This window comes from Phocoena phocoena, chromosome 10 (genome assembly GCF_963924675.1).
Source record: "Phocoena phocoena chromosome 10, mPhoPho1.1, whole genome shotgun sequence".
Classification (NCBI taxonomy): domain Eukaryota; kingdom Metazoa; phylum Chordata; class Mammalia; order Artiodactyla; family Phocoenidae; genus Phocoena; species Phocoena phocoena.
The window spans coordinates 39,703,154-39,730,138 of record NC_089228.1 but is presented as its reverse complement, the minus strand read 5'-3'; the positions used below and the strand labels follow the sequence as shown (position 1 = coordinate 39,730,138).

Below are 26,985 nucleotides of genomic sequence, written 5' to 3'. Positions count from 1 at the left end.
TCGGGAAACTAAGATCGCACAATCCACGTGGTACAGCCCACCCCCAAAAGAGAACACAGATTACTTGCTATCTCGGCACCACTCTATTTTGTAATACACTTTTGCTACAGCTGGTATCCATTCTGGCAATAGCCCCCAGTATTACAGGTCCAAGTTTCTCTGGTTGCATGTGGGCCCGTGACTCACCATCTGCCTGATTTCCTTCTGCAGTATCCTCTCTGGCTCCTTCAGAACACAACTGAAACTCCTATCTCCTTTACAGTGGTCCCTCCTTTGGTATGTTGCTCAATCCTATGAATTAATACATCTTATAAGAGAATGTCAGAGGTTCAGGCAGGCTTTTCATTCCCCTATTGCATCTTGTAAATCAACCTGAATCGCAAGTTCGTTTTTGGACTCAGTAATAACGGAAGGTCATCTGGCCATCCCTGACGCCAGGCCACATGACAGCTCCTTGGCCTCTTAAGGAAATGTCGCTGCCCCAGCCTCTGGTTTTAGTCAAGTGTGGTCCCAGAACTTTTAAAGGGACTCACAATTCCCTTTAGATACATTATGAAGTAGGCAGAGAGCATGGGTTCAAGATTGTTTTTATTTTCAGAGCCTGCAACAGTTGGTTACCAGTGTTACTAAGCTGGTACATTCTGAAGGCCATCCCACCTCCCTTTTCAGGCATTCAACCAACAGAATCCCTACAAACAAGATTACAGACTAATTAAGATGTGTCTCAATGTGTGTGGGGGAAGAGGCCTTCTCCCCCTGCTCCCCTCCTCCCCGCATACTTTTTCTAACAAGATTGTTTTATAGTCAAATGCAACTCAAACCCATAACACAGCAACCAGTCATCTCCAGTATCACTGATTCTCTCCTTGCCTGCAGAACAGGAAGCCAGGGCAAGAGGGGAGACTGAATCTGCTATATAAGAAAAACTTCGCTATACCCCAATGGAGCAAAGATGGTGAGGAAGCCAGCGCCTAAGGGTGGGGATGAGCAGGAACCAAATAGGCCTGTCTAGAATCAATCAACTCAGCCCCAGCTCCTTGGGAGGTGTTCCTTTGAGACCCCTACTTCTGTGGGATGAGATGAGGGGCAACTGGTGATGATCCATCTTTCCCTGTCCCTCAAATTAAAACATGATAAACTCAAACTTTTACCTGCAAAATCCACCACGCCGTCTCCTGAGAAACACATTCTATAGTCATCTCTGCCAGCACCCACTCCCTTCTAATGCCCAGGGCTTCCAGCCCCTCTCCCCAACCTTGGGTGGCCCAGCCAACACTGATTTGATACTCCTTGACTCATAGAATGACTATTTTTAAAAAATTAAAATAGAAGCAATCAAAGAGTATCAGAGTAATAGAAGAAAGACACTCAATATATACTCCCTTCCCTTATCTGGCAGAGCCCCCCATCCCTGCCCGCCTACACTGGGATACCTGCTCTACCATGTTCCAACACTGACCTGGGGGTGGCCCAATGGAAGCTGCCTCAAGTGCTTTCCTGACCGTGACTCCTAGACCAGCAACATCACAGCAAGCAGGGTCACCCCAGTAGATCTCAGGGGCCTTCGAGGTAGGTCTGGGAGGTTTAGCTTATGTCCTGTAGCCAAGCCTGAGTCTGGGGCCTGCTCCCACCAGTATCTCAGTCCTTGGCTGTATATTAATAGCAGCAGCCCCAGTACTGCAGCACCTCCTGGGGGTGACAGAGTGCCTAGTTCTCTGTCCCACAACTCATGTCCTTCTTCCCCCTCCCTTTTTCTTTTTTTTTAAAAATTAAAGGCAGAGGTAGTCCCTGGTATGATAAAACCCCACCTAGGATGGCAGTATTGTAACTTAAAGAAGCAGTTAAATAAAAGTCTCCAGGAGTTGATTACAAAAAAAGAAAGAAAAGAAAGTGACTGATGAAGTTGAATAAATTAATGATATGGGTTATCCCACAAAGACCTTTCCTTTGCAGGCCGTCTTTGGTATTTGGCCAGCAGCATTTGTGAGTCTTCTCTCCACTTGGACTCTCCTACCCCTCCCCCCTCAGGAGAGAAGGCCATTGCCCAACGAGGCCCAGGCGGCTCATCCAGCTGTGGGGGATGAGGAGTCAGAACATCTTGACTTGGTGCTTGGAACTGTGCTGTGGCACGTGACAGCCTTGGCAGACCGTCCTGTTGCAGAAGGAGGACAACTTACAGGGACAGAAGAGCCAGCAGGATGCTCTGGGCTCCAACCCTGGGAGAGTGGGAGGTAGGTTTAAGACATGGAAGCCTCAGGCCTTCTCTCCAAATGTCACATGGCTGGCCCCTTTGCTCCAGTTTCTCTGTAGCAAAGAGGGGAGGGGGGTAGGGAGGGAGGCTCAGGCTGTTGCTGTCTGGCACTGAGACCCTCAGAGCTTCTTCAGACGGCTATACATCTCTCTCTTGCTCTTTTCCCCGGCCCAGGTCCGGCTCTTGGTGCGGAACTTCTTCAGGTCTTCTTTAAAGTCCTCGTGGTGCATGGGCCGGTAACTGGGGGGCTCGCAGTGAGACTGGCGGGAAGACAGGACGAAGTCAGGGCACACCTGCTTCATAAGCACACTCCTGCGCCCTCCCTGCCAGGGGCTGCAAGGCTCTGCTCAGCAGGTTCTAGGGCCCTTCTGTGTGCAGGGCAAATCCCCAGACCCCTGGCAAGAAACACCCATGACCACCAGACATCTGGGTGGAGGGGTGGCCCCTGCCCTCCAGAGAGTGCATCTTACCTGGCATTTCAGGAAGAACTCCTTATATCCGCCCTTCAGGACATATAGCTCCGGGTAATGGAGTTTGGGGTACTCGTTACCAAGCCGATCTCTCTCTCTCACATATCGGCACCTATAAAGGGGAAGGAAAGCCAAAGTATGGTTAGCTCTACACAGTGAAAGCAGTGTTCCTTACACACATCTCCCCAACTTTACCTTCATTCTTGGAAACAATCAGTGTCGACTTGTGATTTCCTGGCCACCTGTTATCTTCAGGAATAGTGTTCAGAGCCAGTGCCACTGCCTCGTATTGGCAGGTAGATGGTCTCTTCCCAAATTTTCAAGTTAAACAGCCCTAGCAACCGATCTCTGCCCAGCATCTTCCCTGCCACCACCAGCACCTAATCTTCGGTGACAGCTTCCCAGCCAGCTTCCCTCTGCATTCTCCACCCTCCACGACCAGTGCCTCTCCCTTACTTCCTTCTGAGCTTTGCTCCTGTCTCAGGGCACCTACTTGCATCCTGTACTAAAATGGACTATTGTGTAGTGTACTGTATACTCCTGTAGTTATGTGTGTGCAAATGCAGCAAAATATCACCAGTCGATGAAATCAGGGGAAGCATGCACTCTTTCTGAGCGTGAAATGGTTCCAAATAAAAAGGTGGCACAAGAACTTGAACCCAGCCCCATGAGAAAAGTCTCTCTTGGAACCTCCTAGTGAAGCTGCACTGCTCCCTGCCACCTCTGTCCCTGTTTGCTCAGCGTTTGTCACAACCATCTTCCGTCTCTCCACTGGGACCTCCCCTGTGGCAGGTCAGTCCTGTTTGCTCACTGCTGTAACTTCATTGCCTCAATAGCCCCTGACACGTCCAGGCTGGCAGTCTTTTCTGAAGGGAACTAGCCCAGATGGGCAGCTGTTTGGCCCTCCCCCTAGCTTTTTAATACCACCACTCACTTCTGACCACATTTTCAGAACCAGTCCTGTCACCATTAGTGAGAGTGTGGAAAGATGTTAGAGCATCAGAGTATTATTTTAAATCTGAAGTGATGTTATTTTATTGTAATTATACTTTCATTTATTTTGGTATAAAACTTATCTTTGTAGTAAATTATAACAGGGCCTTAGTCACCAAAGCCCTAACAGAAGTTCTTATTAATAAGGGGTGGGGATGGGGGGGCGGGGGCATTTCTTTTAAACTCTAACGTGGCAATAACGTGAAGGTAACATAATCCACTCCTTTGCAAACGTGGATTTGACAAGTGTTCAAGAGCATCACATCAAGTTTTGCAGAGAGGATATGACACTCTTCTGGCATTTGCATAAGGAGCAACCACACTGTACCTGAAGGATGTCACCTGAGAACAGTAGCCCCATAGGTAGAAATAAGGACAGTGGGGGAAACTGGAAGAGCCAGAGTTTAATTCAATACAAAGGTAGGCTGGACAGTGAGCCATGTCCAGCAGTAGCCAGGACTAACTCAGGAGTGAGGGTGATGAAGCAGAGGCCAGATCCTCGGGGGATGTTGCACAGGGAACACCTGTGTCACAGGCTGGACTGGGGAAGCCAGAAAGCCCTCCACGACGACTACTGTGAAACTGTTAGGGCAAGCCTATAAACTACACTCCAGGAATCTGTTCATGAAATCAACTGACTGCAAAACAGGTAAGGATTTGAGAGAATACCTGTTACACGTGAATTGATACTTTTACAAAACTAGGTATTTTCACACCATGTGTGTAGGCTAAGGCACGGAAATGACATTCGATGTGCAACAGGCGGTCCCACAAAAGCACCATGGGGGCCATGCCCTGGAGCCCACTCACATGCGAGGGCCTCGCTCAGAAGAAAACTCGCAGTGGAACACCACGATGACACGCTTGCCATCCGTAGGTACGATGGGCTTCTTGAGTAAGAAGTCTTCAACCTCCTCTTCCATGTGCAAGTTCACTGCACCCTGTGGGGGCACCAGAGACTCATGTTTCACACTCGCAGTAATGATTCTTCGAGACTGGTCTTCAAATGGGCACCTCAAATTCTGTTATGGCTGTGTGCACTGTATGAGTGGTATTTGTGAATGCCCGGGACTTTCACGGCCATGACAGTAGCAAACACTAACACTGTATTTAAAGTACCTCCTTACCATATTTCAACACTATATTATTGGTTAAAAGATTAAAAGGGCACAACCAATTACTTTCTTCCTGGGAAAGTATGTTCCAACACCCAACTAACCAGGCAACTATAAATGTAAGAGGTATCATTAGGCTCGGCACAGACTGGGACATGTTGCCAGAGACTGGCTTCTCCTCATGGCTTCATGTCCAGGCACGGCTTAGAAGTCAGTGGTTACCATTTAGAAATGCCCCTGATGGTGATGGTGATGGTGATGGTGATGGTGATGGTGATGGTGTGAGGGACAGAACAGGAAGCAGTTGCCGTACAGTGTGGTAGAGATTAGTGCAGACCAGGGAACATTCTTTTAGTGCACCAGGAGTCAAATGCCTTTCACGCCCACTGCTTCTTTTTACAATTCTTATAACCAGCATGTGAGCATTATAATGAGCAGCCAGGTGTCACCTCCCCCTTTAAAAAAAAAAATCACAGATGCTGTCCAGGGCTCCTGCTATGCCTCCCACAACAGCAGGGCTCGCTCACAAGCCTCAGGAATCCATACCTTGATGTGGCCTCCCTCATATTCATATGGGTATCGGCAGTCAATGATAACAAACTCTTTAATGAGGTTGGCAAACTTGCCACTCAAAACAGACGCTATCTGTGGAGAGAGAGCCAAGGAGAATCAACTCTGGCTGCCAGGAACACACAGATTCCATGTGTGGCAGGTTCCAAAAGGATGACTTACAATTTCTGGAGAGATGTATTTTAAATCCTGATGCTTTCCAGCAACTGTATGGAAAAGGTAACACTTAAAAAAAAGAGAGAGAAAGAGAGAGAGAGAGAAATACTTAGCAAATCCAAAAGTTTAAAAATGCAACATTTTTATATTGCTTGCCTTCCTGGTAAGAGTCAGCTTGAAAAAAACAAACAAACATTAATCTAATAGAATATGTTGGTTACTTGTCTAGCCACTTCATTGATATCCTGACATTGAATTTTCACACAGACCTATAAGGCACGTTATCCCCATTCCCATATGTCAAAGCTAGGTACCTTGTCCAAGGTTAGCCAGCAAGTAAGCCAGACTTGAATACAGAAACCTCAGGTGATTTCCTTTTTCTCCCGCTTTTGTTAGGAACCCTCACCTCAGCAGCCAGACTGTGTGCAGCACATAAAGGACACAGAGAGGAATGACTTCATTGTTTACTGAGCACCTGCTATGTCCAGCATGGTGCTAGACACTGGAGATGGAATGAGTGAGGCTGGGCCCAGCCTTGAGGGAGAAGGACGGGCACATCAGTAATTACTCACTAGGGTGGACTGGCCAAGTCAAGTGCTCACCCAATCCCGTGGCCATGTGTGGGGTCATTATGACAAACACAACCAACCACAGCTTCAATTCAGGTGCAAGCTTCTACCAGCAAGGACACACCACACCCAGGTCTTGGCTTGCGCTTCCCTTCAGACTAGAACTGTCTTCTATTTTTTAAAAAATTTTATTTATTTTTTAACATCTTTATTGGAGTATAATTGCCTTACAATGGTGTGTTAGTTTCTGCTGTACAATGAAGTGAATCAGCTATATGTATACATATATCCCCATATCCCCTCCCTCTTGCGTCTCCCTCCCACCCTCCCTATCCCACCCCTCTAGGTGGTCACAAAGCACCAAGCTGATCTCCCTGTGCTATGCAGCTGCTTCCCACCAGCTATCTATTTTACATTTGGTAGTATATATAAGTCCATGCCACTGTCTCACTTCATCCCAGTTTACCCTTCCCCCTCCCTGTTGTCTTCTATTTTTAATCCACTTATTTCTCCCACCTGGTTGAAATATCTAGCCCAGATCCAAACCTTCCCCAATCGCCTAGCTGAGACTGAGACAACCCTTTTATTTCTTATTTATTTATTTATTTATTTAGTTAGTTAGTTAGCTAGTTAGTTATTTTTGTGGTACGCAGGCCTCTCCCTGTTGTGGCCTCTCCCATTGCGGAGCACAGACTCCGGACGTGCAGGCTCAGCAGCCATGGCTCACGGGCCCAGCCGCTCCGTGGCATGTGGGATCTTCGCGGACCGGGGCACGAACCCGTGTCCCCTGCATCGGCAGGCAGACTCTCAACCACTGCGCCACCAGGGAAGCCCAACCCTTTTATTTCTTAGTCTGCTGCTTTCACTGCACTGATGTTTACTTCAATCTACCATGTGATACATGTGGTACATGTCTATGTGGCATGATGCCTTACTGACCATATGTTAAGTGTTTTGAGGGAAGGAACTGTGTCTCATTTTGGAATCTTTGCCTTACACATAATAAGTGTTTCCATAAATGCTAGCTACATTAATACATAAAAGACTGGTCTGGGGACCTTCAAGTCATATGTGGCTAAACAAGCTACTACTGACACAGGAATGTGTCACATTTCACCACAGCTCAAAGGCAGCCGACCTGTATCAGGCCAACAGCAGACCATCCTCTGGACCTCCCTGAGGGCCTTTTCCTTCTAGGGCCATGGTCCTCTGGAAAATGGAGAAATTTAGACTCAATCCTGGACATTCTAAGAGGACCTTTTGATATACAGACTTATATACAGTGAGGCTAGAGGTTTATTTCTGCTTCTTTACACTTTTCTGCAGTACTGCTTTTATAATCACAAACACAGTTCCCAGAGAGCCTGGTCTTTGGGTTGGTGTAAAGGCAGCTGGTGGGTGGCTCCCTACTTGAAACCTCTGACCAGCATCAGTAAGGTCTATAGTCCCACAGAGACTGAGATACACCTGATCATGAATGTGTTTCCTTATCTTAAAACAAATTTCAAACTGCGTCCCCTTGGCGGGGTGGGGTGGGGTGGGGGGAACCCCAGGAACCACTTCAGGGAGGGAGGAAGGCTGAGGGGGGTGTTTTAGGTACCCCCCTGCCAATCCTGCATCACAGAGCAGTTCTGCGTGCAATTACCTTGGAGAAGTCTCCTATAAGGTCCCTTGGGTCATTATCCAAAATATTCTCAATGGTCCCTTTTGGGGAAGATACCAGGCATAAAGACTGATGTAGAATCTGTAACAAATCAAAGGTGGAGAATGAGGCCAGGATTCTGAACAGAACTTATGAAAACATTCACCTGGAACATGTCAGGAAGAAGAGACTGAAATGTTAACATCCATATTTAGCAAAAAGATACCTTTCTTATTTGACTGAATCTAGAGTGAAAAAAAGAATATGGGTTACTGACTAGGTATACTGTTATTTGAACTGAATTCAATTCTAACTGAACTGCTCTTTTTTTTAAAAAAAAAGAAGGATTAAAATTAGGGCTAAGTCTAAAAAAAGTATTTCTTAGTTCTACCCACTGAGAAGCTCCAGGGTTGCAGTAAGTAGCCCTTAGGTCAATGTGCTCTCTAAATAATACAGCTGACCCCTGAACAACACGGGGGTTAGGGCCACCATCTCACATCCCCGAATTCAACCAATCACAGATCATGCAGTACCACAGTATGTATTTATTGAAAAAAATCTGCGTATAAGGGGACCTTACAGTTCAAACCCATGTTGTTCAAGGGTCAACTGCATTTTCCACTAAAAGAAACCAGAGCTTTTTGATTGACTCCAGGCTGGGACAAGAAATGTACAAGATAAACCTGGAACACTTTGTCATTAGTAGCAAGGAAGCACTCATATTTCAAAGGACACATCAAAAGGGCTAATCGTGGGAAAGTAAGGATTTCTTTTATACACTTAGTGTATTTATATTATTTACTTGGCTGCACCAGGTCTTAGTTGTGGCATGCAAACTCTTGGCTGCAGCATGTGGGATCTAGCTGCCTGACCAAGGATCGAACCTGGGCCCCCCGCATTGGGAACGTGGAGTCCTAGCCACTGGACCACCAGGGAAGTCGCAGGATTTCTTAAGCAGTACACAAAAAACACGAAACATAAAAAGACTGATAAATTAAAACATGTTTTAAAAAAATCAAGAAATTCTGTTCATCAAAACAAGATAAGGTAAGAACAGGCAAGCCAGAGTGGGCAGATATGCAACCATCTCAATAAAAGATTCATCTCTGAATATATAAAGCATTCCCACAAATAAGAGACAACCCAATAGAAATATGGGCTAGAAACTTGGCTGAGTAATAGAGAAGAAAATCTAAGACCAAGAAAAATAACTATCAGGGAAATGTAAGTTAAAATCAGATACTACACACTCACCAGAATGGCTAAAGTTAAAGAGATGAACAACACCGGATACTACTGGTAAAGATGTGGAAGAACTGCAACTCTCACACACTGTTCCGAGTACAGCCAACCCTCAGTATCTGTGAGATTGGTTTCAGGACACCCAAGGATGCTCATATAAAATGACACATAGTACAGCTAGCGCTCAGTAAGAATGCATTGCAGGGGCTTCCCTGGTGGCGCAGTGGTTGAGAGTCCGCCTGCCGATGCAGGGGACACGGGTTTGTGCCCCGGTCCGGGAAGATCCCACATGCCGCGGAGCAGCTGGGCCCGTGAGCCACAGCCGCTGGGCCTGCGTGTCCGGGGTCTGTGCTCCGCAACGGGAGAGGCCACAACGGTGAGGGGCCCGCATACCGCAAAAAAAAAAAAAAAAAAAAAAAAGAATGCATTGCAAAGTTGGTTAAATCCATGGACGGAGAGCCCCCAGATACGGAGGGCTGACTGGACAACCACTTTGGAAAGCTATATGGCAGTGTCTGCTAAAGCTAAACACATGCCTAGCCTAGGACCCAGCAAGTCCACAAGAAAAGTAAAAGTGCATGTTTACAAAATAAATTGTATAAATACCATCAACTAGTATTTGACAAGGGAGCCAAGAATGCTCAATGAAGAGAAGATCAGTCTTCTCAATAATAAATCATGCTGGAAAAACGGAATATAAACATGTGAAAGAATGAAATTAGACCCCTATCTTACACTACTCACAAAAAATAACTTGAAATGGCTTAAAGACTTAAGTGTGAGACAAGAAACCATAAAACTCCTAGAAGAAAACACAGGAAAAAAGCTCCTTGACATGAGTCTTGGCAATGACTTTTTTAGATTTGACCCCTAAGGCACAAGCAACAAAATAAAAAATAATTGAGACTATATCAAACTAAAAAGCTTCTGCCCATTAAAAGAAATCAACAAAATGCAAAGACAACCTATAGAATTGGAAAAAATATTTGCAAAACATATTATCTGATAAGGGGTTAATATCCAAAATATATAAGGAATCCATACAACTTAATAGCGAAAAAACAATCTTTTTTTAAACATCTTTATTGGAGTGTAATTGCTTTATAATGTTGTGTTAGTTTCTGCTGTACAACGAAGTGAATCAGCTATAGGTATACATATATCCCCATATCCCCTCCCTCTTATATCTCCCTCCTACCCTCCCTATCCCACCCCTCCAGGCGATCACAAAGCACCGAGCTGATCTCCCTGTGCTATACAGCTGCTTCCCACTAACTATTTTACATTTGGTAGTGTATATGTCAATGCTTCTCTCTCACCACATCCCAGCTTATCCTTCCCCTCCCCGTGTCCTCAAGTCCATTCTCTACATCTGCATCTTTAAAATAATCTGGTTTTAAAAAGTAGGCAAAGGACCTGAATAGACATTTCCCTAAAGATACACAAATGGCCAACAGGTACATGAAAAGATGATCAATATCACTAATCATTTAGGGAAATGAAAATCAAACTGTTGTACAATGAGATATCACTTCATGACTATAAGAATGGCTATCATCGAAAAGAAAAGATGGGGACTTCCCTGGTGGTGCAGTGGTTAAGAATCCGCCTGCCAGTGCAGGGTACATGGGTTCGAACCCTGGTCCGGGAAGAACACACATGCCGCAGAGCAATTAAGCCCATGTGCCACAACTACTAAGCCTGCGCTCTAGAGCCTGAGAGCCACAACTACTGAAGCCCGCAGGCCTAGAGCCTGTGCTCTGCAACAAGAGAAGTTACCGCAATGAGAAGCCCGAGCACCGCAATGAAGAGTAGCCCCCACTCGACGCAACTAGAGAAAGCCTGCGCGCATCAACAAAGACCCAACGGAGCCATAAATAAGTAAATAAATAAGTAAATAAATAAAAATGAAAAAAATAAGAGGGAACTCCCTGGCGGTCCAGTGGTTAGGACTCCACACTTTCACTTTGGGGGTCCGGGTTCAATCCCTTGTCGGGAACTAAGATCCTGCAGTCCTCATGGTGATGCCAAAAACAAACAACAACAACAACAACAAAAACAAGAAACAAGTGTTGGCAAGGATGTGAAGAAAAGGGAACCTTTGTACAATATTGGTGGGAATGTAAAGTGGGATGGCCACTATGGGAAACAGTATGGACGTTCCTCAAAAAAATTGAAAATAGGGACTTCCCTGGAGGTCTAGTGGTTAAGAATCTGTGCTTCCAATGCAGGGGGCATGGGTTTGATCCCTGGTCAAGGAACTAACAGCCCACCTGCCGTGCAGTGCAGCAAGCAGACAAAAAAGAAAAAAAAAAAATCAAAAACAGAACTAACTAGGAGCCAACAATTCCACTTCTGGGAATATATTAGAAGGAAACGAAAACACTATGTCAAAGAGATATCTGCACCCCCATGTTTAGAGCAGCATTCTTTATAATATTCAAGAAATGGAAATAACCTAAGTGTTCATTGACGGATGAATGGATAACAAAGTTGTGATACACACACACACACACACACACACACAATGGATTATTACTCAGCCATACAAAAAGAAGGCAATCCTGCCATTTGCGACAACATGGATGGACCTTGAGGGCATTATGCCAAGTGAAACTGAAATAAGTCAGACAGAGAAAGACAAATAACTATATGACATCACTTATATGGGGAATGAAAAAACTTAAAAAACACAATACAAACCATCACCACAACCACCAAAACAAAAACCAAACTCATAGAAAAAGAGATCAGATTTGTGGTTACCAGAGGCAGGCAGTGGGGGAGGAGGATTGGATGAAGGTGGTCAAAATGTACAAACTTTCAGTTATAATATAAATAAGTACCAGGGATGTAATGTACAACATGATGACTACAGTTAAGCCTGCTGTATGGTATATATGAAAGTTGTTGAGAATAAATCCTAAGAGTTCTCATCACAAGGAAATAAAAGAACTAAAATACCTAGAACTAATTGACAATGAAAAACACTACAATCAAAGTTGTGAGACAAACCTAAAGTAGTGGGAAATTTATATATCTACATAGAACAGGACACAAGAAAAATTAAAACTAACAGCAAGGGAAAAAATTTATGGCCCTACTCCATGGCCCAATAAGTAGGGAGCTTAGACTTCCACCCCTGCCCAGCTGTACTTAAGTGTCCCAATCTCTATTTCACTGGGATGATGTCAGCAGAGGCCTAAAAGGGAGCCTGAACTCCCAATCCTGCCCAGCAAACATGAGGCTTGCCCCACCCTAGGTGGCATATCAAGGGAACCTGAACTTCCATCCCCACCTTCCTGCAGTACCAGAGGACTGACTGCTAAAACAGAAGAGTTACATAGCCTCATAATATCCAAAGAATATAGATATAACTGAAAAATCACTTGTCATACCAAGAACCAGGAAAATCTCAGCTTGAATAGGAAACGATAATCAACAGAAAGCCACACCAGAAACAGACGTTGGAATTGCCTGACAAGGATTTTAAAGTAGCCATTATAAAAATGCTTCAACAGGCAATTATGAACATGATTGAAACAAATGAGAAACAAGAACAGCAAGTCTCAGCAAAGAAAAAGAATCAAATGGACATTTTAGAACTGAAAGATACAATATCACAGTCCTTGAGCAAAAAAGACCCTGCATAACTAACCTCCTGGGGCTTCTTTGGACTAGCTGCCTCTTCGGGACTGGCCCCAGCCACGCTCTTCCTCCGCTTCCTATTTCCACGTGGGGACTCCTCTTGCGATCGGTCTGGTCTTTTCAACGCTGACAGGATGGTGGAGCTACACGTGGAAGGGGAGTCAAACAGCTTGCAACGATTGCCCTTGGTGGGGGTGGGGGGGGAAAGAGACCCATTTAATGTATTTCATTAACATACACTCACTTGAATGGTAAAGAGAATAGATCAAGGACTTCCTGGGATGGTTTAAGATTGATCCATCCTAAATTAGGAAACAGACACTGTACATTTATCTAGTCCCTGGCACACTGTAGACACCAAGTCCCTGGTGTTCAATGAACATGTTCTAAAGCTGACATTATATGGAAATGAGGAAGACTATCCATGCCCTCAAAAGCCTACTGCCTGCACAGGGTCCTAAGAGTCAAATAACTGTTACCTTCCAGCCAGGGACACATTTTTGGCTTCCTCTTCCCTTCTAGTTTATTACTTGCACTTTGCTGGAACAGCTTGAACAGGCTTTAACAGCCCACCTTAATCCAGAAGGGTGTGCGGTAGATGGATTATACTATAAATCAGAGCCAGTTAAGATGGTAAAATAGAGTTGAGTCTAAGTTTGCAGGGGGCAGGGGTGCCTTCAAATCTGCGTTCAAAAGTCCTTCTCTCTACTTGTTTGTTTTCTTTCTGGATTGTACCAAAGCTTTTTTTTTTTTTTTTTGTGGTACGTGGGCCTCTCACTGTTTTGGCATCTCCCGTTGCGGAGCACAGGCTCCGGACACGCAGGCTCAGTGGTCATGGCTCATGGGCCCAGCCGCTCCACGGCATGTGGGATCTTCCCGGACCGGGGCACGAACCCGTGTCCCCTGCATCGGCAGGTGGACTCTCAACCACTGCGCCACCAGGGAATCCCTGTACCAGAACATTTTAATTCAAGATTTACAAAGCCAAAGGAAATACAGGAAGATGTGCTATAGTACTTGATCTTTTAAAGACTAATTTCTCAGAGTCTGAGGGCAGCCCACCTGACTAGGGGTAAAGACAGTCTGACTTCAGCTCTCTAAACTCATCTCAGCCCGTTCACAACTCAGTGTTCCTTGGCAGGGCTTTTCCTTCTGTGCTGAATGCCCTTTCATACCCTGTAAACCACTCCCTTTCAAGCTGATACTAAAATTTCAGTGTTGCCTCTTCTTTGAAATGTTCCTGATAGTCACCCAGCAAGTGTGTCACTCCCACACTGGCTCTCCTAGAGACCAAGGATTTTCCCCTTATTTTTCTGAAGTTTATTTTAACAGTATGTTGTTCAGAAAAGCAAGGTCAGTTTTGTCTTGTTGTTTTTTACCTAAGAGAGCTGGAAGCATTTTTGGGAAGAGGGCTTACTCCTTTCAATAGGATCTCAGAGGAACTGTAAGCTCCTCAAGGGCAGAAACCCCAGTTCCAACTCAGCCCCTGGCAACTGAGTCTACTATGTTTGTGAAAGGAAACCCCCCACTGTGAAGGGCCCACACATACTATTCATGATTTTTAAATCCAACTTATAAAACTGATAGCCATTTCCTAAGCATTCTCACACTGTATATAATTTTGTCTTTCAAAAGGACCTAGTAAGGGGCTTCCCTGGTGGCGCAGTGGTTGAGAGTCCGCCTGCCGATGCAGAGGACACGGGTTCGTGCCCCGGTCTGGGAAGATCCCACATGCCGCGGAGCGGCTGGGCCCGTGAGCCATGGCCGCTGAGCCTGCGCGTCCGGAGCCTGTCCTCCGCAACGGGAGAGGCCACGACAGTGAGAGGCCCGCGTAACGCATAAAAAAAAAAAAAAAAAAAAAAAAAAAGGACCTAGTAAATTTCATCATAACATTTGTACTGGGGTAGCCTATTCCCTCAAAGCTTTGCACATTAATCTACCATAATGTGTAAGTGGCTTCAAGACTGTAGTTCATTTGTTCCATATTTATAGTTCAGGGACACTAATACTTAAAAATATTCTTATCAGGGCTTCCCTGGTGGCACAGTGGTTGAGAGTCCGCCTGCTGATGCAGGGGACACGGGTTCGTGCCCCGGTCCGGGAAGATCCCACATGACGCAGAGCAGCTGGGCCCGTGAGCCATGGCCACTGAGCCTGCACGTCCGAAGCCTGTGCTCCGTGACGGAAAAGGCCACAACAGTGAGAGGCCCACGTACCACAAACAAAACAAAACAAAACAAACAAAAAAAAATATATATATACACACATACATATACTTATCAATTTATATGTATACCTAAGGGTGTGTAACTGTATTTGTATTGTGATACTATCTCACTTTCCCTAGGTGTTTGCATAAATGAGGATATGTTCCTGTACAGGCACAGCCTTGCGTCTGACTGTTTGAAAGTGTCCCTGATGGAAACAGAGGCCTACATTCTATAGAGATAGGTGGGTATTTAAAAAAAAAAAAAAAATATATATATATATATATAGATAGATAGAGTGAGAGACAGAGAGAGAGAGAGAGAGAGAGACATTTTGTGAGTTACTGTTGTTTGCCAAGTGTGCTGATGCTAAGGAATGTAAATAAATGAGAATGATATAAAAAAGTAAACAAACAACAACAAAAAAGTAAACAGTCTTCAGACTAAAGGCTTCAGATTGAGAAGGTTTTTTCAGGGAATTCCCTGGCAGTCTAGTGGTTAGGATTCGGCGCTTTCAATCCCTGGTTGGGGAACTAAGATCTTGCAAGCCGTGCAGCGAGGCCAAAAAAAAAAAAAAAAGACTAATTAATTCCTCTTCAAATGAAGCCTTTCTGTCCCAACTTATTCAACCAGTCCATAATATCTATCACAGTCTGAGTCTCCTCCTTCTACTGGGTGTTCTCTGAATGTGCTCCAGTCTCTCCACATTCTCTCAGCTGTGGAAAGTAAAACAATATGGTAGTCCAGTGTGTTCTCTCCTTCCCCATCAGAACAGGGCAGGGCTAACATCTCCTTTTTCTGTTCTGGGCCAGGGTTCTCCAGTCAACACTCCTAAGGAAGGATAGCGCTATCTGCTACAGAGCCATCGGCTGGGTGGGTACAGATGGTACCTGTAGCAGAAGTCTTTCTATTCCTACTGCCTGAGATCAAATTCCTTGTCAGATACAAACTGCTCACCCATGAAGCTGTCAGTTAAAATCTAAGCTGATACCAAATCTGACAGAGTTTGGGAATAACTGAGTCTCTTAAATTCAATTTAGCAGATATTTTCCAGCATTATCCAGTGATCTTAAAGAAGTTAACAGAGAGGTCAGAGTTGTATAGAAAAGACATTAACTGACCAAGAACAGTGGAGATGAACTAGAAATTATAAAAACAAGAACTGCATGCATTTTATATTACCCAGACTTCCTCACACACCAATGAGGACAAAAACAAAAACAAAAAAACTCCAAACAAACTTGAAAAAACAGTGTGCATTAACACCAGGAAACACTAGAGACCAGTCAAGGGAAAGGCCCATAGACCCAACTACAGAATCTCAAAAGAAACAATTTTGATTCCTGTAGCTCCCTCTAGACACACTGGGACTTACCAGGTTTGTAGCTCTTCTCATGACAAGGGGAGCTGTCCAGAGGCTTGCCATGCAGGACGGGGTCTCTTCATCATTCTAAACAAAGAAAAACTGCGTCACAAAGGTCCAGCAGAGACAACATTAATTTAAATGCTTTAGAATTTTTCCTGCAGAATATCAGAAAGACCTGGATAGGAAGCACTCTAATGTTCACCCCCTTCCCCGTCCCCAACATTTTAAGGTCAGAAAAGAGTAACATTTAACAGTCCCGGTATCTGAGCATAGCTAAAGGTATGCCCCTGAGGGACCGTGAGGAGGCACCCTGTTCTCCTCAGCTTTACACCATGTGGCAGCTATTCTTCCACTGCTCCTGATTCATATCTCTTGCCAGAAAAATGGATTGTCAGCTCCTTCAGGGTAAGAAGGATCACATCAGTGTCTTCTTTTGAACTCCTCCATAGGATTTAATCAGGCTAGAAGCAGAGTCTCAATAAATTCCCAACAAATGATAAAAATATCCGCCAGTTGGGGGATCACTGTTCCTTTTCAGATGACTTCTCTCCAGGGTAGTCAGTAAAATGGATGGGAAAACACACACACATAGTACCTTCAGATTCTCTCCATCGAGAAGATCCATGAAGCCATCATCCTCATCAGACAAAGTGGCAGTCACAGGGGACTGAGGCATAAAAAAAGGAGTGAAATGCCCTGGTTCACTGCCATCTCTTTCATTTGAGGAAAGCTACAAGACAGAATTCATGGCTTGTTAATAAATAATCAGCTTTGACTTCCTTGGATGGGTCACTAGTTTTTATGAGGAAAACATATATTTTTTGTAAGAAGTTTTAGCAGCTCTAATCAAAGGAAAATGAAACCTAAGATTATAAATGAATTGATGTCCACACACAGTTCTGAGTAGAGTCAGGCCAAGTAGCCTTCACAAAGAACACTCCCCAGGAGCAATTCACCTTACAGTGGGATCTGGGGCTAGCCTCTTGTGAAGGGCAAGGTTTGTTTTTTCTGAGGATCATAATTGGTGAACAGGGATCAGCATGGGGGTTGTGACAAAGTGATAATCTGCTAAAATGAGGAAGGGTGAGAAGATTCCAAGTCTCTATGGAAACCACAGAATGGACTAGAGAATGCTTCTGTAACTCCAGTTCTGACAGAGGGATATAAAGTCAAGAAAGTTCTAGAAAGTCCATCCTAGGGACTTCTCTGGTGGTCCAGTGGTTAAGAATCCACCTTCCAATGCAGGGGACACAGGTTCGATCCCTGGTTGGGGAACTAAGATCCCACATGCCATGGGGCAACTAAGCCAGAACGCCACAACTAGAGAGCCCACGTGTCGCCAACTACAGAGCCCACGCACTCTGGAGCCCATGTGCTGCAACTAGAGAGAAGCCTGCGAGCTGCAACGAAAGATCCCGCATGCCGCAACAAAGAAAGTCCATCCTAGACTTGGAACTAGAATTTAAATGACAGTTGCTCACTTTTAACTGAGGAATTACTTGTGCCAGACACTAAGATATAACCTTTTATGTATAATCCCATTTAAGCCTCACAATACACTAAGGGTAGTTAATCCTGTTCTTTTTATTTAACGAATCAGGAAACCGATGCTTAAGAGAGGTTACCAAGGTCACACAGCTCACCTGTTTGACCACAAAGCCCAAGCTTTTCTCCCCACTATACTCTCCCTAAGAGAGACCATTCCTGGAGTCAAAATATAGAGTATATCTCATTAAGCAACCCTATCTTGTTTTTCAGGTAAAACCCCCATTATAAAATGAATATATATTTAGTATAGAAAATTTATAAAAACCACTCAAAAATCTACCATCTAGAGATAAACACTGCTAATAAAAACATTGATGATAATGAATTATTTCTTTTCCAGGCACTTCCCAAAGCCAGGAAAAAAGTTCAGAGATAGATTTTTTTCTCTCCCATAGCAACGAATCTCTTTGGGGTATGAATGCATTAATCCTCAAGCAGCCCTCTGGTTTTCTGAGTAGATACCTCACCTAGGGGTCCTCTCTGCAGCTGGCCTACTCTGGTTCAGGCACTAGCTTTCCTTCACAATATAAAACAAGTTCTGGGTTGCCTCTCATCCTCCACAAGTTTACCTGAGCACACCTTGGGCACACTGGCAGTTTTTCAGCCAGCAGAGCCTAGGAGCAGGTAACTCTATCATGGGGCAGCACCCACTGAAGGCTCACCCTATGGTATAATACCAATTTCTGTAACCCAGCTTCTGGCGTCCCCAGGTGCAGATATGCTATAGAAAATAACAATCTCTGGACAGGACCTAATTCTTCCTCCATGATTCCTACACCAAGGAGCCATTATGAGGAAATATAGATGGTGCTTGAAGACTAAAAGCAAGGATATGAAAGAACTACCCTCTGGGACTTCCCTGGTGGTCCAGTGGTTAAGAATCCGCCTTCTAATGCAGGGGACTCAGGTCCAATCCCTGGTCCGGGAACTAAGATCCCACATGCCACAGGGCAACTAACCCCGTTCGCTCTAGAGCCCGTGTGCCACAACTAGAGAGCTTGCGTGCTACAACTACTGAGCTCGCACACTCTGGAGCCCGTGTACCACAACTAGAGAGCCCATGTGCCACAACTAGAGAGTCTGTGCACTGCAAATACTGAGCCTGCATGCCACAACTAGAGAGAAGCCCCATGTACCGCAACAAAAGATCCCACATGCCACAACAAAGATACTACATGCCTCAACTAAGACCCAATGCAGCCAAATGAATAAATAAATATTTTTAAAAGAAAGAAAGAAAGAAATACCCTCTGACATGATCAAAAGCCAAACCATTGCACTTAGCACTGGCTTTCTTTCAGTTTGTGCCCTCAGCACCTACAATTAGGGATGGCCAAGTGATTACAGGAAACCCTGGTGCTGTGTTCTTCAGGTGTACACTAGAGATATTTAGTTTTGGATACCCAGCTCTCAGAGGGTTACTGTGTACTTGGGAATCAGCAGACTGTTTAATTCTGGTCTTCATTTATCTGTGTCCTTTGGCAAATCACCCAACCTCCCTGACCACACTTTCCCAATCTGTAAAGTGGGGTAATTCCAGCTACTTCACAGGCTTATGAAGATTAAAGACAGGAGATCATAAATTGCTTTGTGCAAATGCTAGACAGAGTAGTGATACTAGCTGAACCTGAACCTCAGATCTTAAGCCAGACTGGAAAGCTGTATTTTCAGATGCAAGTTCCCAGGAAAACCTGGAAACCAAATGTGGTCATTTTGCTCAAGCTGGGCCTCTCTAGTCCATAGATATCTGTCAGATCATCAGTAGGAAATTAGGAAGTAATGACAGTCTCTGGCAAGTAAATAACTGGGACAAGTGGCCCCAAATACTGTCAAGTAGCCTGATAGGCAATGGGTTCACTGGTATACATAATAGTTCTTAATAAACCAAGTTTGGAAGAAGACAAGTGCTCTCTCCAAACAAAATCACTCTGGGAAGTACCTCTCAGCATTCAGGATGCATCGTAAAAGACAAGTTTGAAGTAAGACATACAATCCCACCATATATACATTCAGAAGAATGACCCAGGACGCCTGCAGAATTCCCATAATTGACAAGGTCAAATATTCCTTGCTCAAGTCCAATATTTCAAACATATCACCTCTCACTTCTGCTTCTGCATGTCTGCTCTCCAGACACAGCAGAAACACAAAAAATGTGAGTCTAGTTTCAAAAAACAAAGTCAAGGTAAAGACAGCAAGAGCTACTGCTTCAACTCTAGGTTAAAGAGGGCACTTTCATCTCTTCCCATCAGGAACTCCCAGGACTATGAAAGCCAGAGCACGTACCATCCGAGCTGGGGCAGAGTTCTGCCTTTGTGTGAAGAGATCTTTACCCTCCTGCAGTCCATGAGCATGCAGGCAGCCTCGAGATGCAGGTCTTACTGGCTTCTTAAACTCAAAGGCTTCCTGCAAGATGGTATAAATTGAGACATCATCCACTGTCTATGAAAACCAGCTCTAGGGTCTCAGCTATAGCTTCAGGAAACAAGCAAGGGAGTGGGTATTGATCACCTGCCTCCAAACCCATTTCTGATCTAATTCCAATACTGGATCTGTGTAATTAAGAATTTCAAAGATTCTGTCAAAAGCTAACTTCCAATACAACACTTTTTTTGCTTACCACAAACACTTTATTTCCTAATAAACACATGAGTATCTGCCAGGTACACAAAACACTATAAGTTAAAAACTAAATCAACAACTGTCTATCAACTATACTTCAATTTAAAAAAAAACTTTCTAGGGCTTCCCTGGTGGCACAGTGGTTGAGAGTCTGCCTGCCGATGCGGGGGACACAGGTTCGTGCCCCGTTCCGGGAAGATCCCACATGCCACGGAGCGGCTGCGCCCGTGAGCCATGGCCGCTGAGCCTGCGCGGCCGGAGCCTGTTGCTCCTCAACGGGAGAAGCCACAACAGTGAGAGGCCCGCGTACCGCAAAAAAAAAAAACTTTCTAAAATCGAAAGCAATTTCATTTCAATATAATTGAATAGGAATAAAATCTTTTCAGTCTAAACTTAAAAGAGGCCTTTATATTTTCCATCTTCTTCCTACCAATAGGAGATAATTAAGTGGAAAACACTTAAAGTTACTGCTTTCCATACTAAAAGCAATGGGGAAAAAAACTAACGACAACATAATGACTATAGCTAACACTTCTGGATGATAAGAGAGTAAATCCTAGGAGTCCTCATCACAAGGAGAAAAGTTTCCCCTTTTCCTTTCTTTTCCTTTTATTGTATCTATATGAGAAGATGGATGTTAGTTGAACCTACTGTGGTAATCATTTCACAATACATGTAAATCAAGCCATCATACTGTATGCCTTAACTTTACAGTGATAAATGTCAATTATTTCTCAATAAAATGAGAAAAAAAAAAACAAAAACCATTCTGGTTTATTCAACCACTTGGATGAATCTCACAAAATGTTGAGTGAAAGCCAGAAGTGATAGAATACATACTGTATGATTTCATTTACTTAAAGTTTAATAGCACTAATAATTCCCCTACCCTGAAATATCCACTGAAGAACTTGTTAAGCACAGCTAACATCACAGAGTATTTACATGCCCACACAGTGCTTTCAGTGCATTAGCTCATTTATCCATCCGATCATCCCCACTTTAGAGATGAGGAAACTAGGCCCATAGGTTAAGTGATGTGCCGAAGATCTGGCTTCATAACCCGACTGGACAACTCCAGAGCAAGAGCTCTTTAACCTATGCTGTTTCCCCTCCAGAATGAAGCTCTAAGCAGGCAACCCTGGGAGAAGCCAACCTGGGGTTGTGGGGAGAGAGACCAGGCATGAGTACAATAGCATTAGACTGTTTGGTTAAATGTACTACACAGAGGGAGACGTAGTGTTCTAAGCACTCAAGGCAGGAACTCATTTCTGTATCTCCCTCAGGACATCTTGCAAGTTGCCAAAGGAATCACTGGGAGAGTTCATAGAAGCAGTAGGTTCTGGAAGTATTAAGTCTGGAAGATTATAAGAAGTATGATATGGAAATAAATAGATATGGAAATACAGTGAGAAAGAAGACCGGGAAAGTTGAGCTGATTCACTGAACTCTTTTGGTGCCTACTCTGTGCAAGGGGCCCCGCTAGGTGTGAGAAAAGCCAGGCCAGGATGTTCTTGGACTTTTGGCTGCACCAACCCAACTCACCTTCTAAGCTACCATTTCACTTACTCTGAGATCCCCTGGAACTTGTTGGCTCTGTTCTTTCAAATACTGTCAAGAAGCCTTTCCCTAAACTTCTAACTCATCCCAGGGTCAGCACAAAGAGGCAAGGAAGGCCTGGCCAGACCCTTCCAGATAAAGTGTTCATGGATATAATTCCTACTCAGAGCTACCTTCTGAGCAACTCCTACCTGCCAGGAACCATTTGAAATGCTTTATCTACCTTATCCTTATTTAATTCCCACAATAATCCTACAAGGGACTGTTACTCCTATTTCACAAAGAAACAAAGAAGCCTAAAAAAAAAGCCAAGGTCACAGCTAGCAAGCAGTAGGATTCAAATCTAAGTTTTTCTGACTCCAAAGACCATCATGACTTTGGTGAAGGTTTAGTCTCCCCGGAAGCAGCCAGCCCAGCTACTTCTCCATAAGCCATGAACACTTGTGGGTTTGACCTGTGCCCCCAGGTGAGTAGATTAACGCCACACTCACGTTTTCCTTGTTCTCATCCTGGTCAATTAGCTGAAAGACATCATGGTCAAGAGAATCAGAATGGCTCCTCTTCAGAGCTGGGCTACACCCCAAGAGCTTCTGCTATTAAAGTGAAAAGAGGAATTAGGGTACATAAATAAAAATTCAATGGAAACTCAGTTCTAAAAGAAAAAACATATGGTGGTGGTGGGTTGGGGAGACCTAGCCCTTCATACACTGCAGTGGGTAACCAGTAAATGTGCCTAGGGCTCCACCTTGAGAGAACACAAGATAGAAGTTCCCACTACATGGATTTACACCTAACTTCACCACGTCTACAGCCCTCTCAGCAAGGACTTAGGTACCAAATCAACCCCAAAATAACATCACTTACATAAAAAGAACCCCTTTCCTGGTTGGATAAAACTCTAATAGTTAGAGATGGAAGAAAAAGCCCTCAAGAGGTAGCCATTATTGAAGTTGCTTTAGGTAGAGTGTTTTGAATGTTTATGAGACAAAGTAAGGAAAAGCATATAAATGTATAAATTAAGGTCTACTATCAAGGTTATACTGGTAGCTAAGGGGCAGATAATAGGTATTGGCTCAAAATAAACAAGGGAACTAACTTACAGGCAGGGAATTTATTCTCCTCATGGGATTTTCAAGGCTGTAATGAAATCAGAAAGTAAATAATGAGAATAAAGCAAGTAAAGAGGTATACATATTAGCAGATGCAAACCTATAGTTTGGTGGGGTGAGGGGAGAGTCAAACATTCCCATTTTAGGCAAGATGGAAAAATAGATTTCTGAAGCTGTCCTGTTCTCATAAGCATCTCCACCGCTGGGCTTCTAGTGAAAAAAGCAAGCCCAGGTCTTCTCTTAAAATATACACGTTCTAGGGCTTCTCTGGTGGCACAGTGGTTGAGAGGCCGCCTGCCGATGCACGGGACATGGGTTCGGGCCCCGGTCCAGGAGGATCCCACATGCCACGGAGCGGTTGGGCCCGTGAGCCGTGGCCGCGGGCCTGAGCGTCCGGAGCCTGTGCTCCACAACGGGAGAGGCCACAACTGTGAGAGGCCCACGTACCGCAAAAAAAAATAAAGTTTCTAAACACAAATATTTAAAAGCAGTGAATACGTACTTTTCTTTACTATCCAAGGGCCCAGGAGAATCCAGACAGAAGCCTGTGGGAAATTCAAACAAACAAACAAAACACCTCTCAGGATTTAATACATGATGCACCACTTTGTCATTGAAATAAATAAATAAAACTACTAGTACTGTTTCTTTAAGGCCATCAACAAAGGCTCATGGCTTGGACTTTTGACAGAATTCAAGTTGAGTCTCCATGATTGCCAAAACTTTTGTAAAAGTCTAAATATTTTCATAGTATATCTACTCATCCTTTCCTACTTGCAAATACCATCATGGAAAACAGGATTTGAGGAGAGTGAATTAAACCAAACCTCATGACTTATTTACAAAACAGAAACAGACTCACAGATGTAGAAAACAAATTTATGGTTACCAAAGGGGGAAAGGAGGAGGTGGAGGGGATAAATTAGGAGTTTGGGATTAGCAGATACAAACTACTACATATAAAATAGATAAACAACAAGGTCCTACTGTATAGCACAGGGAACGATATATATTCAATATCTTGTAATAACCTATAATGAAAAAGAACTATATATATGTATAACTAAATCACTTTGCTGTACACCAGAAACTAACACAACATTGTAAATCAACTATACTTCAATCAAAATAAAAAAAAGTTCCTAAACCAAACCTCATGATTGCTTCGTTATTCAGATAGAGGTTACCCAGGCTAACTTTCTGTGAGTTCCAACCACGGAAAGAATAGGTACCTGTTTTCTGGAATAGTTTTGGTTTCAAATATCTTATATTCTGTCAGATCATATGTACAACTCAGCGGGTTGGAAAATACAATTATGTTCTCTGACAAGCAATTTTGCCTTCAACAAAATAACATAAAGTGAGGTGCTCAAGTCACCAACGGCAGCAGAAAAGAGGAGACACTGCTCAGCATGGCCCAGAGCCACCAGGGCCTGCCTAGCGCACACCTTTCCTCCACGATGTCTAAATAATCGTACAGGAAGTTAGGTGTTACTGCTCCTGATATTCTCCCTTGCCAAACTGCCACAATCCTATCCCTGGTTCTTAAGAAGCCTACATTTTAAGACTTTTGCTCTTGCAGTTCCCTAACCTAAAGCATCTGTGCAAATATACCTTGCAGTAACATGAACTTACGGATTACAATAAAATGCACTGGCACAGTTTCTCCATAGCAGGCTCACTGAAATAATTTCATTATATATCCAATAATTGACTCAGAATTTTAACCAGTAAGATTTCCTGAATGCCACGTAGAGTGGTATGGTTAATTTCACACTATTACTCATCCTCAACACCAAGCACAAACCACCTCCTTGTGGCCACTTGACACGTTTCTTCTCTTCATAAACTGCCACAGGGGCTCCTTTGTACTGTTGTTAAGGGTGTTTGCCACTCAATGCCGGACTTTTCTGTTTACTATCTCAACTCACCAAACTAAGTTTCTAGGTGAAAGCGCACATTTCAGCAAATTCCAAGTATTGCTTCCCACACGGCAGACACATGATAAAAACGTTTAAGACTAAAAGAATACCTGAATCAGTTGATTCGGAGGAGCCCATTCTCTGCAGACTGCTATTCCTCACCTCCAGTGGCTGTTCATACTCACTGAAACCAAGAAAAGTAACTCTCTCTATAGCTCTAGGACATAATTAAAAGGTTACATACAGGAGACAGGCCATGACATGGCAAGTTGCCATGCTGCCATCAACCATCATTACTTTTAGGCCACACCACAGAAAACCTGGCCACCCAGAACACCCAGTTAGCACTTGAGCATAAAAGATGAGAAAAGAGTGGGTTAGCATGGTCTGGGTCACACTATAGGACAGGACGACAAAGATGACTATTGGAGTATTTCCTGAAATGAGAGCATGTGTTCTAGGTACTGAGCTAGGAGCAGGGGTGAATAGGACAAGTTCCTGGTTTTCAGAGATTGGAAAAGACATGTGCTTATTTAGAAAATGTGACGTCCAAGATTGAAGAGAAAGCAGTTTCACCAGAAAAACGGTGGGATGCATTTTTTGCAATAAGGAAAAGAGTAGGGAAATTTGTGGCATGGAAAGTTGAATAAAAAGACCTGGTCTTAGGAAAGCATCGGGGTGGACATCAGGAAGGTGCACGGGGCGAGGGATTGCGACGATTTTGCAAACGCCAGGAAAGAAAATGCCACGTCCCTTTGCTGAAAAGGAAACAAAGCTCACAGGAAACTAAGCTCCTACGAGGTGGTTCAGCAAAGGGTGGAAGTGAGCGCCTAGGCGCGCCTGCTCTTCCCGCGTGGAGGGAGATTTCAAAGAGCTTCCTGGAATAGGGACAGAAGAGCACAGGGCAATCCGAAAGGGGTGGCGAAGGTGGGGAGTCGGGGCAGACCCCACCCCCTACCGGGCCCGGCTTGGGGCTGAGGGTGGCCCTAGAGGGTCCGAACGGCCTCTCCCGCCCAACATTCGGCCTGGCGCGGGGGGGCGGGTGCACATGGCGGGCCCCCGCCGGTGGGGCCGCCCCCAAGCGGTGGACAGGCAGGTCTCGCTCTTCTCCCGGCCGGTTTCCCGGCCCGATCTACCCGAAAGCCGTCTGGGAGGCCAGCGGCCTGAGGCATCGCTCTTCGGTCCCTCCTCACCTGCCCAGACCCTGCAGCTGGTCCATGGTGACCGTCAGGTTGGTGACAGGCGACAGGCCCCCGGCGGCTGGCGTGCTGAACAGCGCCTTCACGACGGGCTGCGGTGCGGGAGGGGGGCTGCAGGCGAAGAGCAGGCGGCGGCGGTGCGGGGGCTCCGGGCCCAGTTCCATGGCGGCGCCCTGCCTCCCAGGGATTCTGCTCCCTCTTCCTCCGCCTCTGCCGCGCCCGCCCCGCCCCGCCGGCACTGGCCTCGGCCGCGCGCCCCGCTGCCGGCGCCCGTGGGTCAAACACAAACACGACCCCGCGGTTCAGGGACGCGGCTGCCGCGGGCAAGCGAAGAGGACGGGCGGGTGTCCGGACTCGGCAGGCGCCAGCCACAGGCGCGAGCGCTTCCCCTCACTCCGCGAGGCCGGCGGGCGGGCGCCGGCAACCTGAAGATTAAATCCAAACAAGCGGGGCAGGTCTAGGAGGGAGAGCGGCTAGACCGCGAGGCCACGGCCCGGTCTCACACTCTCTTCACTCTCTTGCCCAGCCCGGGAGTGCTGAAAACCAGGCCGACCTTCACCTCCCTCCCGGGCTGTCGCTGCCGAGGTGGCCTTTCGCGGTAATAGCTGCTCACTAGGGCCTGCCAATGCCCCGCCCTCCCTTTCCTAGTTGGCGCCAAATGGAATCCACCAATCAGTAACCAGTTCTCTTCCTCGCACAGGAATGGCAGCTAGGCTGGACCAATGAGAGGGGAAGAAGGAAGCAGCTCGCGGGACTCCGCGAGGTCACCCCTCCTCAGAAAGGGGAGGGGCCTAGA

The 26,985-nt window shown here is 45.1% G+C and overlaps 1 protein-coding gene across 2 annotated transcripts; it reads right to left on the bottom strand.

Moving 5' to 3' along the window:
- Positions 1-1,870: 1,870 nt before the first annotated feature.
- Positions 1,871-26,400, bottom strand: CDC25A (cell division cycle 25A). 2 transcript variants are annotated; one of them, XM_065884977.1, is made up of 15 exons: positions 26,184-26,400; positions 25,101-25,174; positions 23,571-23,613; positions 23,060-23,096; positions 22,451-22,552; positions 20,064-20,183; positions 16,825-16,959; positions 16,239-16,313; positions 12,667-12,840; positions 7,770-7,868; positions 5,562-5,624; positions 5,376-5,474; positions 4,525-4,655; positions 2,722-2,833; positions 1,871-2,511 (listed from the first exon to the last, which is right to left on the bottom strand). In XM_065884977.1, the coding sequence occupies exons 1-15, from the start codon at positions 26,351-26,353 to the stop codon at positions 2,371-2,373; spliced, it is 1,575 nt and encodes a 524-aa protein (XP_065741049.1). In that variant the 5' UTR covers positions 26,354-26,400; the 3' UTR covers positions 1,871-2,370. The 2 variants fall into 2 exon arrangements, with proteins under 2 accessions (XP_065741049.1, XP_065741050.1); XM_065884978.1 differs by lacking the exon at positions 20,064-20,183 and having other exon boundaries at positions 2,371-2,511; positions 26,184-26,353.
- Positions 26,401-26,985: the final 585 nt, after the last annotated feature.

Excerpts from the sequence above, each read along its gene's own strand:
- CDC25A (XM_065884977.1), bottom strand. The coding sequence starts at position 26,353 with ATGGAACTGGGCCCGGAGCCCCCGCACCGCCGCCGCCTGCTCTTCGCC. Across the intron at positions 25,175-26,183 it reads CAGCTGCAGGGTCTGGGCAG|TGAGTATGAACAGCCACTGG; the intron begins GTGAGGAGGGAC and ends TCTTGGTTTCAG. Across the intron at positions 4,656-5,375 it reads ATGAGGGAGGCCACATCAAG|GGTGCAGTGAACTTGCACAT; the intron begins GTATGGATTCCT and ends GTGCCCCCACAG.